At 37.0% G+C, this 17726-nt stretch overlaps 1 protein-coding gene across 2 annotated transcripts in view; it reads right to left on the bottom strand.

Moving 5' to 3' along the window:
* LOC138709023 (transcription factor AP-4-like) overlaps positions 1-17726 on the bottom strand; it is a 308661-nt gene that overhangs the window by 229930 nt on the left and 61005 nt on the right. For both annotated transcript variants that reach the window (XM_069839484.1, XM_069839485.1), the window contains exon 2: positions 14392-14557. In XM_069839484.1, the coding sequence (XP_069695585.1) occupies positions 14392-14557 (166 nt within the window). The remainder of the gene's footprint in view (positions 1-14391; positions 14558-17726) is intronic.

The raw sequence follows: 17726 nt of genomic DNA, 5'->3' as shown, positions 1-17726 counted from the left end.
CTTGAACCCGGGATCTTTCAAAAGCGAGTCCAATGTCCATACTACTGAAACATCTGCTTGGTTAGTTACTGGGGTTTGAAAAGGGCGCGTCAGCTACTACGGCTATTTGCGCCCTTAACTATAATTCTTCAAAAAACAAAAACAGATCTGACTTGGTATTTCATAAAAAAACAAGCTTCATTTCATTCATTAATTTCCTGTATAGGCCATTCGGTTATCTCGTGAAACCGACTTGCGCGTAAGGGGAAAGAAGTGAAGTTAATAAACATTAAAGTGTTTTCACTGTTTTACAAAAAGGATCCCTATGATCAGATATACTAAGATAATATTATAATTATAGTGATATCTATGCAGCAAACTTTCCTGTCTCTGTAAAAAATAAACTTATGGAAAAGCTAAATGATGCATTAGATACGAATGTCAGCGCAACTCTTCGGAATGTGAACATGCGTACAATGCTCCGGAAAAAAAATTGAAGTTTTCTTTATGCTAAAGAATCTGAGCTTTTAGTGGGTTGAGATATATGGCGATGAGCATCAACATCTGTTAAAAATGTAGTAACCAAGAGTGAAGAGTAAGTGTGTTTAAAATGTAATTTCTGTGCACCATATTAATCATCGTTACTTACACATGGTTAGCTGACACATCATTTAATCAGGATAAAATCTGTGATGGTACACTGTTACTACAAAATGACGAAAGAAAAGCATCCATATCTCTGCAAGGATAATGTCTAAAGATGACTGCGCTTACTTTGTTTTACATCGAAACAAGTCTTTCCTGGCCAAGGAATATGGTGGAATTAATAAGTCATAATGTAGACCTTATGAAGTCTGATTAGTGTAATATGTAACTAGACAGCAGTGTATGAAATGGAGGGGGAAAGGAACTGGCCACCCTATCTCATTATCTCCTGGCTTAGTTATCTCATGAGTAATGCCTTATTGGTGTCACTTGTGAGGTTCAAACCTGTCTTCGGACAGTTGACTAAACAACAATGTAGGTGAATTTCTAAATCATTGCTTTGCAGTTCCATTTTGGCACTGATCAAGATCAATATTAGTTTCAATCGTTAAAAAGTACAACTAATTACAATAATAATTAGGTGCAAGTTATATTTGCGCAAAGATTTTAAAATAGAGATCTTTATCTGTGGAAAAGATTCAGTATTTTTTATTTTAGGACTTAAGTGGAATTATGAAAAAAAATAAGGGATTCGCTACTTTCAATTCTTTCTAAAATTATTGTATAACACTTTAAATTTGAAATGAAATGAAATCTTATGCGGGGAGATGAGGAAATGTAATTTCGAGAGAAAATTTCTCACCCTGAACTATTTTATTATTCTTTCTCGATATCTTCCTCCTTGTCAATCAGGAACCAGAATTTGGAGCTTTAAATAATATATTGAGATATTGTATAGGGGTGAGGAGCATTACCTGCCTACATTGCTGATATCATTGCCGTCTGCCTGAGCAGTGAACAACAACATTGCTAAGTAACTAGGAGTACAGTGCACACATTTCCTATGAAAATAATACACCTATTTAGAAGCAATACAACATGTATGATTTATATAAAAAAGTAACTATGTCTTATTTACATATTCATTAAAAATAAATGATCTACATATAAGAAACATAATAGTTTACCTATTCTATGATTTATTGTAATAGAATGTACAGTAGTAGCAAAAAACCCGGACCCTTGTAGCTGATTTCAGAGCCTTGTTCACTTCAGAGCGTCGGTGCATATTCCTTGGACCCGAAACCATCTGTGCAGTTGAACAACAGCCACGCAGCGGTTACTGTTTTCGTCTTAATTGAATGGCTCAGGTGCTTAACTTATTACTCCCTGAACATGAATTTTTACCAGCTTACTTTCTAATGGCTTTCGAAATGGGCTACGTCAGCAGTCGAAACTACAACAATTTTAATAGATTACTCGCTAACTTGTGAATACGGACGTGGCTTGCGCAGTGGATCATTTAGGGGACTTCGATTATTCCGTCGGTCCGGTTTTTTGCCACTACTATATAAATCTTTTTCAGATTGCAAAATGTGAAATTTGTCCGGGTGGAAGAAAACAAAAAATTGAAGACCATAGGGGAAAAAAGTGATAAGTCCAAAATTATCGTTTTTCTGTTTTAGATATCATGTAATAGCTCAGGTAGTGTAAATTTGTGTAGTTCAACCATACAGAATAACAACCTCATTAATTCAAATAAATTTGAAGAATGATAATCCAAAGATAATAGAATATAATGGGTCTTGAAACTTTTAACTTGCTCTTCTGTAAAAACAGTAAAACATGACTTATCAGGTTTTCAGCCTCTATTCTTCAAATATTTATGCACTGAAAAACTCCGTTCCAAGTTTGCGGAAACGGTTGGAGAATATTTATAATAGGGAACGTCACTTTAATTTCATATCTATGGTATCATCTGCATATTAACCTATTACTCTATCTGCAACTAGACTAAGAATACCATATCCAGAATCTCACATGTTAGAAGATACGATACACCTGGATTTCCTGTTTTCATCGCACCAACTAACACAGTGGCTACGTGGCAATCAATGGAATCTGTGCACAGTGAGGGTCAGATACCTTGTATGCATCGAGGTTGTACATAGCGTGCAGAACTAGTAAATATTGAACTGTGTTTATGCCAGTCTTAGCTTTAGGAGATCCAAATTCCGGTCCCTGGATTCATCATTTAAGCATTGTTTCAATTCAAACTCGAATTACTTTGTATGCAATTATTTTTGTAATTCTCTATTCTGTGAATGACTGATTCTATGTCACAAATAATTCTAACATACAGTATGCCTATTTATTAACGATATTTTTACATGTAATTTTAATAGAATAAAAGTGGAGGAAATAATATCTGAAAAGAGGGGTTCGACAAGAAGACTCTCTTAGTCCATTACTATTTAATTTAGTAATGAATGAGATTATAAAGGAAATTAAGTTTAAGGATGGATACAAAATGAGAAATAAAGATTTTAATATCTTGTGCTATGCTGACGATGTTGTTCTGATGGCAAATACGGAAGATGATCTACAAAGATTACTGTACGGACTGTATCTAGGATGTATAAAGTATACCATGAAAATAGCATTAACAAAAACAAAAATAATGGCCATAAACAAATTCCCGCTATCATGTAAACTGGAAATAGAGAGAACAATAATAGAACAGGTGATGTAAATAAAATACCTGGGTGTTGAGATAACTGCTTGAGGGGCATTGCAAAATGAAGTTATGCACCAAGAAAATAAAGCAGCAAGTATTGCAGGATGCATGAATGATGTTATATGGAATAACAAATATTAAATAAAGCAACCAAGGTAAGAATTTATAAAGCTGTAATTAGCCCAATATTAACCTATGCATGTGAAGTAAGAGCGGATACTTAAAAAACTAAAAAGATTCTGGAAACAAACGAAATGAGTGTATTAAGGAAAATTACGCAGAAAACAAGAAGAGATAAAGTAAGAAGTGAAGAAATTAGAATGCAGCTAAACATCCAAGCAATAGGTGATTGTGTAAATATACGAAGAAAGGAATGGAATCATCACGTATCTCGCATGACAGACAGAACTGTACGCATAGCAAGGGATAATCTACCACCAAATGGAAAGAGGTCGCCTGGAAGACCAAAGAAAAGATGGAAAGACTCCTAATCTCTGGAAAGAACAGGCCGTAGGCCTATACAATGAGTAGAAGAAGAAGAGTATGTCTTTTACGGCTCAAAGTAAGTGTTACATAATTATTTTTGATGAAAAAGAAAGTTCGTTTCATTTTCAGACTGTTTCTTTTAGTTTTAGTGCGAGTCCAATTTTCGCTGTCATACTGTGGAGCTGTCGAATGATAATAGTTAGTGCATTGTACATCTATTTTATACACAATTACTTGATTACATAATTGTATAATATAACTATTCTTTACAGGTTAAAAATGTGCTAACACAAAGTCCATAAATTGACCTTCACTACAAACTCGACGTTAATCATGACATCACGCAAAAGCTTCTTCTACCATTGCGATCTCTGTGCAATCACAACCATTCATCAGAATCTGGTCACAGACATACAACGCGTGAAAAGGGAACACCCTCTAGAAGCAGTAGCTAGTTTCAATGGAACTGAATAGCAGACAACAGTAGTAGACGGGCCGTCACGTGACTAGTGACATAATGAGGTCATCACATTCCTTCTTCTTATTCTTCGCAGCATTTCCTCATGCACCATTACCAACAACGACCCCGGCCGGCTTGCCAGCCAGCCTAGCCGCTGCTGTCTTTTTGATCATGCCGCTATTCTGATGGAGCCTTGACGTTTTACTACAGCTCCGCCCATTAGTGTGCCTACTCGCCCTTAAATATGTAGGTCAGTCGGAGGCTAAACTGAAAAAGTTATTAGTGGGAGAAACACAATAAGCCCACACACGCAATATGGAACCTCAATACATACACAAAGCGGCCGAACCAATTCACTATACAACCTTGTCCGAAGATTTGCTTTGGGACAGCCAAGTAGTATGCTTTGTTCATACTTCGATGTGATGATAATGCATGAGTAGTCGCGGGTTCGATTTCCGGAGACGGAGGTGAACATTCTTTATAGGACTGCAATTTTTAGGCGAAGTGTATTTATTTATTTATTTATTCAAATTAATCACCAAACATCTATAGTTCCGTGATGAACAATACAGGGACAAAAAGTACGACAGCTTGATTGTAACAGCAGGAAATTGCCAACGCAAGGCTCGGTATTCCAACGAAATCCATTCTAAGTTGCAAAGTTTGAAGACTGGCATAATTATGTAGACACTTCCTTTTCCATAAAAAGATGGTACTATGGTGTGTACAAAACTACTTCCGACCTGACAAACGGCGCCTTTAGTATGTTACCATGGCAACCATTCAAATCAACCAATCACGAGAGACGCGTAACCATGGTAATGGGATGGTGTTGCCGTGTCTATGTTTACAAGTTGCCCGGGGTGACTTTGAGTTGGCTGGTTAGCGCGTGCGTTGTGTGAATTAAAAATATTGTTTAGTTTTATTATTGTTTTAGTGTATAGATAATTATTGTGTTTAAATTAAATTACACGTATTATTTTCGTTCTCATCTAGCTTCTGCGAAAGTTTCTAAACAGGTGACTTGTGCAATGTCGGAAGGCAGGAAAGACAGGCGGAGAACAAAGAATATTGGACAAGTTGCTCCGTTAAAGAATCAATCGCGAGAGATGGTGAGTAACGTAACAGAGTATTTTGAGAGGGAAAACGATAATGGCGAGCCTCTTTTACCTTTGGCCCAAGTCGTAATTAGAACTGCTGCTTATGTTAAAATTAAAGAGAGCACTGTTATCGATAAGACAAGAAAAAGGCCGTGAAGATGAAGATGACGCAGGGTCCTCAAGACTTGAAACTCCAGGGAGAAAAGTGAAACAAATATAAATTCTTTCCAGCAAAATGCTTTTCTAACAATATTACATGTCGAATACTGGCACTCATAGAAGTACAGGTATCGTATTAAATTTAAACTTATTTAAGTTCTTTCAACGCTTTTCTAACACTATTACTTCACATTAAAGACGACTACTACCACTACCACTACCACTACCACTACTACTACCACCACCACCACCACCACCACCACCACCACCACTACTACTACTACTACCACTACTACCACCACTACCACTACTACCACTACCACCACCACTACTACCACCACCACCACCACTACTACTACTACTACTACCACTACTACTACCACTACTACTACCACTACCACTACTACTACTACTAATAATATAGTAATAAAAATAATAATGTGCTTTAATTTTAATGCATAGTATTCAACAAAATGGTTAGCAATGTATACGTTCAAGTCACCTGTTCGTTATTGCACTCTATCGGCAGCGCGCTCGCTTACATATAAGATGAACATGACAACATTGCTCCCCCTTCTCCGTAAGCTGTCAAGTCGGAAGTAGTTTTGGTCACACCATAAATGCTGTTCTGAAGTTTCTTGACTATCCATCATTTGTAGCATATTTGCCAGAAGTTGGGATAGCTGCAGCATTTTGCCAGAAGTTGGGATGGCCAGCCGAAAGGATAATGACGCAAACAAGCATGCGCAAAGCTATGTTCGAATATCCGTACTTGCACTGTTTTATATTATTAGTTTACACTGATGAATATCTTCTTTACCTTGCCATTGTAATGAGACTCTTTTATTTAACACCAAAAACATTTCTTGCATACAAAGAGCTGAGCTACGTTTGTATATAAGACGTGACTAAACAAATGTTCAGTTTAATAAACAGAATAAATGCAATAGTAAAGTAACAACTACTGCACAGTGGAAAATGATGAAGGTAACATTAAAAAGTGGAAGTATGGATATTCCAAGTGAAGATATCTTCTGCAGTTGAATCCATTGTTCAATACACAAAATTAACGTTTCAACACCGTGTGAAAACTGCAGTCGTGGGTCCGAATCCTATCAATTGTGAATGTAATGATGTGTTATCTTAGGAGAAAATATGGCGACGTGCCGAACGTATCTCATATAAATTCTATTTTATATCCGTATATTACGCAGAAGAAAAAAAAAAAAAGTAACTTGTTACATATATCAATATATTAATGCTTTTATATTCAATCTTTATGGCTTAACTCACCAAACAAAACAAGTCCATTTTAACATGCTCAAGTGTGCACACTTTAATATAATATGAGATTTTCTTCATACGTTATGGTTCATGAAAGACAGTCTTGCAGATTGTTATTTTTATTTTATTGGGTTATTTTACGACGCTGTATCAACATCTAGGTTATTTAGTGTCTGAATGAAATGAAGGTGATAATGCCGGTGAAATGAGTCCGGGGTCCAGCACCGAAAGTTACCCAGCATTTGCTCGTATTGGGTTGAGGGAAAACCCCGGAAAAAACCTCAACCAGGTAACTTGCCCCGACCGGGATTCGAACCCGGGCCACCTGGTTTCGCGGTCAGACGCGCTGACAGTTACTCCACAGGTGTGAACGTGCCGAACGTGTCTCATAGAAATTCTATCCTATATCCGTATATTATGTAGAAGGAGGGAGGGGAAAAAAACTTGTTACATGTATCAATATATTAATGCTTTTATATTCAATCTTTATGGCTTAACACACCAAACAAAACAAGTCCATTTTAACATGCTCATGTGTGCACACTTTAATATAATATGAGATTTTCTTCATACGTTATGGTTCATGAAAGACAGTCTTGCACATTGTTATATATTTGATTTTAGATACATGATATTTTAATATTGTTTTACCTGAAGATGCCCCTTGGGAGGGTGAAAACGTTCGTATAAATGTAAATATACAAAACTGTGATATGTAACTTGTTTTGTTTGATGTGTTAAGCCATAAAGATTGAATATAAAAGCATTAATACTCGTATATTGATATATGTAACAATAAGATCGGCTTATCTGATTATCAAAAATGAATTGTAAATTGATTAAAAATTTTAAAATATAACGTTAAATTCCTTAAGGTTACGAACAACCATCAATGGGCACATTATTTTTGCGATCTAAAAACCTTAAAGGCATAGTAAAATTTAAGCGAACCTAAGAATGCAGAATTTATTGATAACTTTGAAAAATGTTCTATGTTATGTTATAGTACGGTACATACTGCATGGTCAAATCCACGCATACTTACTGTACGCCGCTGATAGGGACACGTTGCGCGACTTGACATGGACGAGAAATCGCCAATAAATTTTGCCTGAAACATGTCATTCCCTTTTCTAAAAGCTAAACATGTTTTTATCGCTCTTAAAAATCCATCGTCCTCCGCCAGGTTTCAAACTGTGAATATTGAGTCCAATCCACCACGTCATCAATCTATATAGGAGAAAAACAAATGCAACATATCGCTTTCGGAGCCCACATGACATAAAGAATTAAAACTGCGCAGTCTAATTCCCGCCTTTGTCTGGGAATCGAGGAACCAATTAGCATGAAGGCCGATATAACAAAAATCTAGACGTAGAAATTTTGCAACTGCATATAACACGAGAAGTAAATCAAGGGCTGGTGCAAAGCGTTTCAACCTTGCCAGCGGTCATTTGAGAAAGAATCGTGAGACAAAGTGGGTCGGCCGGTATATCACAAGTCTCGCGTCTTACTGATATGCCAGAAAAAGAATCACGAACAAAACCGGAGCCATCAAAGTGGGGCATTCTTCTTAAAGAATTTTACAGCTGCAGCAAAAGTTCTTTGACCTGGCAGTCATTTGTTTTCATATCGCCATTACGTAAACATACGGTAGTATGAAATAGCTTAAAATTCTTAAGCCAGCATAAAGACGTGCCGACTCGGCTTGAGACTACCTCCCATCATACTCGATGCAGTCAGCAGACCGATAAACCCTTCTAGGAACAATTAAAACAAATGGGTTAACGAGGCGATTCCCTGGACTAGATTAGAATCCTTTTACATTAAGAAGACTGTCATAAAAAGTCTACAGCAGGTTTACAAGATAATAATTACGAAAGAGGTTTTTCACATACATTGCAGCACAGGATAAGAAAATATATATGGCACGTACGTACCCAGCACATTCATGATCTAACACGATGATTATGGTTTGTGAAGGATGGTAACCCTTCCAGGATATGAACAAACTCATTTGCTTCACAGTAAAGAGCAGGACAGAAATAACAGAGCTTACTATTTTCTGCGGCTCAAGAAATTACACTATGATTTGTATGGCACGTGAAAAATTCTTCTAATTCGATCCTTCAAAGAAAAGACCGATAATGGGAAAAGAAAAAATATGTTTTGACATATTTGGTTCCATACAGTAATTCATTTATTCCGTCGCTAACAAAATATAAATAAACTAATAAAACAAAACTTAAAATATAAATAAATGAATAAAGCAAAACTTAAAATATAAATAAATGAATAAAACATAACATAAAAGTAAAAATAAATAAATAAAACGTAACTTATCGCAATACACAATGCCTGTAAATAAAAAGACAATGTACAGTGACATTTTTATTGTACCTTGTTTTTAGACTACCAGACCAGCAGAACTGTAGCTCCTCACAGCGACTGCTTTCGTACCCCTTCTACCCTACCCACATTTTCTACCAGTATAGTCATAGCGTTATATTGTAGTTGCGCACGGCTATATCAACATTCATTCTCGCAGCGGCAGGTACACAATACACTATCAAGAATTACAAATGAACAGATAATAAAATCCTTAGGAACATACCTTTGGAAAGTAAGAGAAAAACGAATGAGGAAAATAAATAAGTTAAAAGACATGTAAAATAAATTTTAAAATGTGTGTGTGTGTGCATATAATGTAAGGTCTACCTATGAGGTGTGTCTATATATTATATAAATAAATTGTATGTTGATGAGTGATAGCTATATGACCGAAGATCAATGCTGTCATTCAACATTGTAACGCACTGAAGCCAAAGAAAGAAAGGAGGAGGGGAGAGAGAAAGAAAGAAAGAATACGCGTACTGCAGTTTGAAGAGAACGGGAACATGGCAAAATCTAAACCCGTGAAGAAATACTTCCAAAGGAAATGGGAATATCATTATTTTATTGTTGAAGAAGACGAAAGAATTGCCTGTTTACTGTGTCCCATCCAATTTATATTTACTCGTCATTTCAATATTAAGCCCATATTAAGAATTATGGAATAGACAAACTTTCGGGTAAGTTCTTTATTACGAACTGTATACTGATTATTCATTTATATACTGTTAAATTAAGGACATCACTCGTTGTGTTCATTTTGTATTGAACTGATAGTGGCATTTATATTGACTTGCAAGGTTCATTCCTTAAATGCAACAAATTTATGTTTCCATAGGTGATAATAGAAGGAAAGTTTCGGAAAATCTAAAGCAGGCTAGGTGCAAAGAAATCTCAAAGAAACTACAGACAGAAAATCTAGCATAAATAAACCTTGAAACGAGATAACTCATTATAAATGCAATGACTTTATTACAATCCTTTTTGAAAATTACAGTGCCGTCACTGCTGGACCTTCCACACGCAAAAAATGTAAACAACTCTACGCAGAATAGAAGTGGAGTGAGGCTGACGTCATATTTCCCCTCGTTACGAGTTCTGCAGGCCTGGACTATATCATGCAGGCTTACTTAATGGTAACTTTTAGTTGCCATGGTAATATTTTACACTGCATAGATACAATCAGGACATAGCAAAAAATACAAGGAAAAAGTTTTTGATGTCACGTTATAAGTTACATATAACTTGACTTAACATGTGCTCGAGTCTAAAGGATAAAAAGGACATGAAGATAGAAGGCTTATTTCTGTCAATAACAAAGATAGATAATCAGACCGGAATCTCACGGGATGTAAGTAGTGTAATAGTAGTACGAATATTTTATTTAACGTTTTCAATCCCAGAGATCATTCAGAATCGAAGTTCAATGTGGAAGAGAAATGGCCGACAAATTCTGCCTGGAACCCTCTTTGAGGGACAGGGTTCTTTTACGTGATTGAAGACAGAACTGGCCGGATCATAGGCCATTGTTTTATTGTATTTATACAGCAGGCCCGCGCCGCAGCAACGTGATTTAAGGCATCATGCATGAACTCGCGTTACGGAATGAGCTCTGGTTCAAGTCCTCATGGGGAAGGAAGTCAGTGTATGGGACCAGTATTTACCCACCCAGCACCGTGATGAATTTGTTTGGGGAGCTACGCTAGGTAGCGAAATCTGGTTTCGGAAACCAGCTATAACCGTTGGGGTGGAGGGTGTCATCGTGCTGACCACACGTTACCCTCATACTGGTTGGATGATCGTTCACGTCTGCAGAGACACGTGGAAATGAGAGTGGTCGGCCCAGGTCGTTCCTAGGCTGTAGCGCCAAGGATTATTATTTACACAGTAACTCATGCAGCAGCTCTTTAAAAATCGTTGTGCACAGTAATTGAAGGGTCCAGAGCCACAGTGGGCCAAAAGTACGAAACACATACAAACAATACCATACAAAATATTTTGTTACAGTTACTAGGAAAGTGGAGGTAAAATATTCTGGAACATGCTAAGAAAAAATAATACAGTACATAATCTTGCCTTTCAGACATAATATCTGAAGTAGAGAACAAAGCTCCCCTTTGATTTTACTTGAATTACGTCCATTCCCACACGTTCCTATAACAGAGTAATTGCATTTCGGCCCATCATTTTTGTCTACTTGCGGTCACCAGAATAAGATTTGGAAGTAGAAAGGATATTTCTTCACGTGGGAACTACACTGTTCTCCCTGAACATCAGTATGATCACAATACAGCAGTCAGAAAAGTCATGGCCAGGGTTCTGTTCTCGAAAGAGGCACTGAGAACTTTCTCAGAATTGTTTCCTACTTCCACCCTATGGCAAGTAGAATGGTCAATACGTGAAGCAGAATGCCAACTAACATTAGCACCGAGGTCAAGATTTCATTTCTAATCACACACTTAGTCACGGACATGATTTACGATTTCCGAGAACACTGGATTGGTCGGAAAGAGATGCACGTAAATGTACCCATACACATAAACTCGATCTTTATTTCTGAAGAAATAATAAAAAAAGAACCGCGGACCGTGTATAATCCATTCGAGGGTCACGCATAAACCACAGGCTGTTGACTGGATATAGGGTCTACTAAAACAATACGAGACAAAACTTTGTTCTATAGAATTAAAAGTGTGTTTATTCTCACAACATCGTTGGCAACACTGCTTGTGCCTTTAGATACAAATTCCTTAGGCTAAGGGAGATTTTCGTCTATTGCGTGCGTTCCATTTACAAAATTTGTTTCATGCAAAGACTGCGTACTGATGATGATTATAAGAATGACCGAAATCGTAACAAGAGAGAAAACGATATTACAAGAAGAAAATATAAAGCCCTTATAAGAAACTGAGGGCCAGTAACATTACACTTTTGCGTAGAGTTCAATATCGTGAACAGGTGTTGGTACCAGAGAATCCTTTCTGAGACGCCATGGACGATCTGTAATACTTAATGGTCGGCAGAGAACTGCCTGACAGTGAGTCTACGTGTGTGGTATCTCAGAGTTGAAAATTTGCATTGTCACAATGCAGGATTTCCAGCTGCTTCTCAGCAAAAAATAAACAAAAAAAAAGTACGTAAATAAATACGAAAATATGGCTGGATTGCCACTATCGTGATGTTCCAGACCAGTCATTCTGTTCCGGTAAAATAAATGTATGACCTTTACATAGGATTTATTTTTATTTGGATCGTATTCATATGCTCTTTGGCAGTCCAAATTCTTCCAGTTGCAGTAGATGTTGTGTCCTGTTTTAATAGTCATTGTCAATACGCTAAACACACATGCATTATTTTACAGTGAATAGAAAGCATTGTTCTGAAAAGGGGAGGGCAATATGTAATGTTAAATTCATAAAATGTGGCGTGGACATTAATTCAATACTAGTAGGCCCTATCATCACCGTCGGTGTAGACTATACGTACAATTCGTTGTATTTAATCCAGGCCTGGCATAAGAGGGAAATGAAATGAACGGCGAAACCTCCGCCCATGTCCTTTTTGCTTACACCGCCTTATAAACAAACGCAGAGTAGGGTTCTGTGCATCAGTAATGGATTTAGGAGCCGAAAGTTAGTAAAAGCTATGATGCCTGCCTTACACAATCCGTCACTGACCGTCCTGTCTACTTGTACCGCATGAAAACATTACTGTCTCTGCCGGGGAAGGTGGAGTGAGGAGTTAAGGGGTGGTCAGGAGTACCTCAACCGAGTAAATAGCGCCCAGGTCTGATACAACCTATGGGCCCTACATCTGTATTTCATTTATTTTAAAGTAACTGTAGAACTCGCTGAAATAGTACTGCCGTTCATTGCAGCGTAAATATCTTATTGTAGGCTGCGTTCTTTGAAAAGTTCTAAAATGCGGCGAAAATGTATACGAAGACGACAGTCTGTAGAAACATCGAACAAATTTTAATAGAAAAGGAGCATGTCAGAATCAGACGCGGTATAATCACATGATGACATGGGCAAAGAACTGGCTAGTTCTCTCCACCTAAGGTATGAGAAGTTTGAACGGTAGTGAACTAGTGAGACTTCAACATTGTTATTTGTACAATAAAATAATTCAGCTTGCTCAATTAAATGAATTTGTTATTACGCATGATCCTTTTAATTGAGCAAACTGAACTGCCTATCTTGTACGAATAGCAATCCACTCTTCCAGTAGACCACTTCTTAGAGATTTATATGAGGAGGTTTTACTCCTGAAAATCTGTCAAAATATTTCATTTTTCAGTGTCATGTTAGAATCACTATAATTGAGTGTTTGAGGAGTGTAATAATAATTTAATAAAGATACAGTGTTGTAAACGACTATTTATTTATATGTATTAATATTGGCAAATGGTTCCATAAAACATTTCAACATCATGTGTGAACCATAAGGCTACTTTCTAGACTTATAAAATCATAATTATAATAACTGATATTTTAATGTTAAGTGTAACAGTACTGCAATATATTAACAATCTCTTGCTACATTATTTATTTTTCATGAAAACCTAAAATTCCTAAATAGATTATTTAAAATTCTAAAAACATGGGTTAAAAAAACTAATTTTAGTTTCTAAAACATAAAAAAATCCAAGGCTTGGATATGAGTATCATTATTATAAGACCTTTCGACAACTTGTGTATGAAAATAAAAGCGATGATCGGTTATACGTCCCATTTTATACATTAAAACTGCTGTTTTCCTACGGAGTCATCACATCGTAAAGAAAAATTGAAAACAATGTTGTAACATGAGTGTATGATGTAGTTTATACTGAAAGTCATAACAGATAATTTAATGTTCATTATTAACTGAAATTAGCTGGTCAGCAGATATTTGAAAAGATGGAATATTGAGAAAGAGGATTATTTACAGTTCAAAAACTAACATATAAATTTATGCTGCATTCAGTCTGTGGGATAGAGCAACAAATATGTTACGCTACCTTACATATTTATTATTAATTTCCGTTAATAGGCCTACCTTTAATTTATTTACAGACTTTTGTAGACATCTTATCCCTCGTGAAGGGATAAGAAGCGTGCATGCATTAATATTTAAGCGCTGCCACTTTACAACACCCTCTTTCTATCAAAGCTATTATGGGCTTCTGTTCAGGAGAGTGGGTGAAGTAACCTGTGACACCTGTTCAGCTTTTAGCTTAAAAAACTATGATGTCCCGCTTTTATTCGAAATATTAGTCAACATTAAAGCAAAAATCCAAGATTGTTACGTCTGTCCTAACTCACCTTGCTGAGTTTCTCGCCCTCGTGATGTGGTAAAAGCGTCCTGAGCGACTGGAAGCCCGCGTTGATGCTCTGCATACGACGCCGCTCGTTGGAGTTCGCGATCTCGCGCCTAATTCGCTTCTCCTGCTCCATATGGCTGCTCGGGGAGGCCGCCCGGTCACTCAACCTGCCACACAAAACAGCCCTTCAACACACTCCCCCTAAGCACAACTTATTTATATCCATTGTGGTTAATCTCTCCAAAATTGCTGTAAAAATGTTATACCATATACAGTAAAACCACAGTCTAGTACATACAGTCACGAAGCTCAATACGTAGTAAATATGCATCCATAGATAGTTGCTAACCACTAGGATCGCTACTACCGTCTCATTACAGACAATGCGAAATAGTACCTGCACAGTCTATTGTTCCTAGTACCCCCATAAACTCAAGCTTCGTGAGTGTATATTCTAGACTGTGGTAAAACTATAAGGAAACACTATTTACAAATACATTTATGTATATAACCACAAAAAGGGTAAAATATTTCGTTCTATTAGTACTTGTCAGTGGCGAAGTTAAGAGGCATTTGAGGCTTAGTCTACCCAAAAAATCTGAGTTATTATATCTAGTAACAGCAGGCCTGTAAGTTCGTAATAACGATGTTTCACTCCGATCCTTCCATATATTAACTTCATTGTTGGCAGTCATTCCAGTATGGAGAGTTAAATGCGAGGCTTGTAGCAGAAAGCCTCTGAAGGCATAGCTACGATCTTGACTATCAAGTTTAAGGGGGGACCGAGAAGGGGGTATCGATTCGCCTCATCGCCGTACGAACCGAGACTAATCTTCCACCACAATAATATGCGCTATTGGTGTGTTGTTGAATGTTGGTTTAATTAAAAGTGCATGTGTGTGTGTGTGTTACATATTAATTTTGTGCACAAAGACTCTTATTTAGAGAACATTGAGGTCATTATTTGTATTTAAAAAAACAGTTTTCAATTTGGACGTATGAAACAAAATGAGCTTACAAAGATTGGAGATCGACACCGCATTTACTATTAAAATAGCGGATGGGGGAAGACAAAATGTAAATTTTTAATTTTCATAGCATAAGAAATATCCTTGTCCCGTGCCGTGGCGTCGTGGTCTAAGGCATCCTGCCTAGGACTCGCGTTACGGAATGCGCGCTGGTTCGAGTCCTCATGGGGGAAGAAATTTTATCATGAAATTTCGGCCAGTGAATGGGACAGGTGCCCACCCAGCATCGTGAAGCACTTGGGGAGCTAGGGTAGGTAGCGAAAATCCGGTTTCGCAAACCAGCTATGACTGCGGAGATCATCGTGCTAACCACACGATACCTCCATTCTGGTTGGATGATCGTCCACCTCTGCTCCGGCATGTGGACGTGAGGCCACCAGACGGCTGGTCGGTTTTGGCCCTTCAAAGAGCTGTAGCGCCATGGATTTACTTTACTTTAAGAAATATCCTTGGCTAACAGGGTGCTCTTAGACAAATAAGTTATATTGTTATACCTGTATTCTATTTGGGGGGAAAGATCGTACATCTTCTTGTGAGGTCTGTGTAAAAAAAAATTTGATAGAATTGCTGTATAAAAAATATAAAGAGCAGATTTTTTCAGCCTATTCGGTATTTACATCTTAGCTTCGCCACTGGTAGGCCTACTTGGGTACCCATTCTTCTCAGTAACGTAGCCAGATGAATCACACCTTACACTTTAGCAGAAGCAGATTACTATGTTACAATTTAACAAGATTAGTCAGTGTCAACTGTATATTGAACACTGGTGAAGAATTCATACTATCGGTGGCAATGAAATCACGAGAGATGCGTCAAGCACGTTATGTTCTAACAGTAAAGCAAAGAACTACCCAAATACAAACGTTTAGCTATTTTGGAAGCTTATCGTGTTTCAATAGTTTTTACACACAGATTTTTCTGCTATTTTATAGCATCTATTAGGCAAATTTTCAAGAGATATTTCATCCGGTCGTTCTCGATTGAATGGTAACATCAGAGCATAGTACTTAGGATGCGATATCGTTGCACAGCACATGGAAATTTCACAATGGTGAGAATGGTTTATGTGCCACTTTTGTGACAAGAGGAGATAGAAGTACGGAAAAAAAAAATACAAAAATAACTTGCTTATTAACACTAAATTACAACAAAATTTTAAAGAATTTCGCGTATCTGTCCAGTATAATAGATATAAGGTAATTCCGGGAGAGTTGCCCCACTTAAAGTTTTTATCGTTTAAAAATTAAACAAACCAAAGCAGATATTTTATTCATGTGTTAAAGCAAGTGAAATACATTAAAGGTTTATGTAAAATATGAAACAATCAATAATTCGTACACAATAAGTAGTAAAATAAAAATTAATCAGATACGATATCACTGTAATATACACACGTATAGGGGAGAGATGCCCCGCTGTGGTAATTCCCAAATTAAACTATTAATTTGATAAATAACTCTAAATAATGTTCCTTATTTTATTTTTGCAATAAGTTTATTTTCTGAACTCGTTTTTAAGTGGGACCACACATATGGCACTTAGCCCACATGTTATGCAACTTCTTGCAGGAAAGTCACTGAATCCAATCAACAACTTCCTTCATTTGGTAAAATTTTTAAGGCACTCAACAAAGTAGGAACTATCTACTTTGTTTCATTTGACGACACTCTCTTCATATTTTCTCCAAAAGTGTCTTCTATATCTACTAGATTTTGAAGAATTTGACTTTGAGCTTTTTGAAACTGGGAGGCTTTCAAAGATGGTGTTTCCATTTTTATCTCCACCTGTAACGCGTTCTACCGATCGCTTTCTTTTTTTCACAGCAAAATATATTGCTGGCACATAGTTTATTTCATGAAGGGATTTCAAAGGAGTCGCTGTCGCTGAATTTGCCATTGTGGCACTTGAGCCGAAATTACAGCTTATTATCCCGTTATCATTAGAACTTGTAGCCGATAAAGTTTTCTTTTCTTTGAGATTTCCTGAAGAGGCACAGAAAGGAATTCTTACACCTGTGTTGTTGATTGATGCATCATAAATACTGAAGAGGTGCTCAGGAACTGCATCTGGATTGAAAGGATAGAAACCTCTGGCTCGAAATCCAAATGACCTCTCTATTACTACCAACGCAGCATTTGTCCAGCTTTCTAGATGGATAGTCAGGATTGCTTTTTATAAGTCACTCATTGCTGTGATTCTCTTCTTGAAATAATTCTTGAGAGACTTAAAATGTGAGCGATCAAGAGATTAAAGTGCCTGAGTTGCATAGGTTGGTAGGCAAACAATTGTGATTCATTATCGTTATTCT

The sequence above is a fragment of the Periplaneta americana genome, chromosome 11 (assembly GCF_040183065.1).
Source record: "Periplaneta americana isolate PAMFEO1 chromosome 11, P.americana_PAMFEO1_priV1, whole genome shotgun sequence".
Lineage (NCBI taxonomy): Eukaryota > Metazoa > Arthropoda > Insecta > Blattodea > Blattidae > Periplaneta > Periplaneta americana.
Note: the sequence above shows the minus strand (reverse complement) of the source record. Positions and strands in the feature narration are given on the sequence as shown.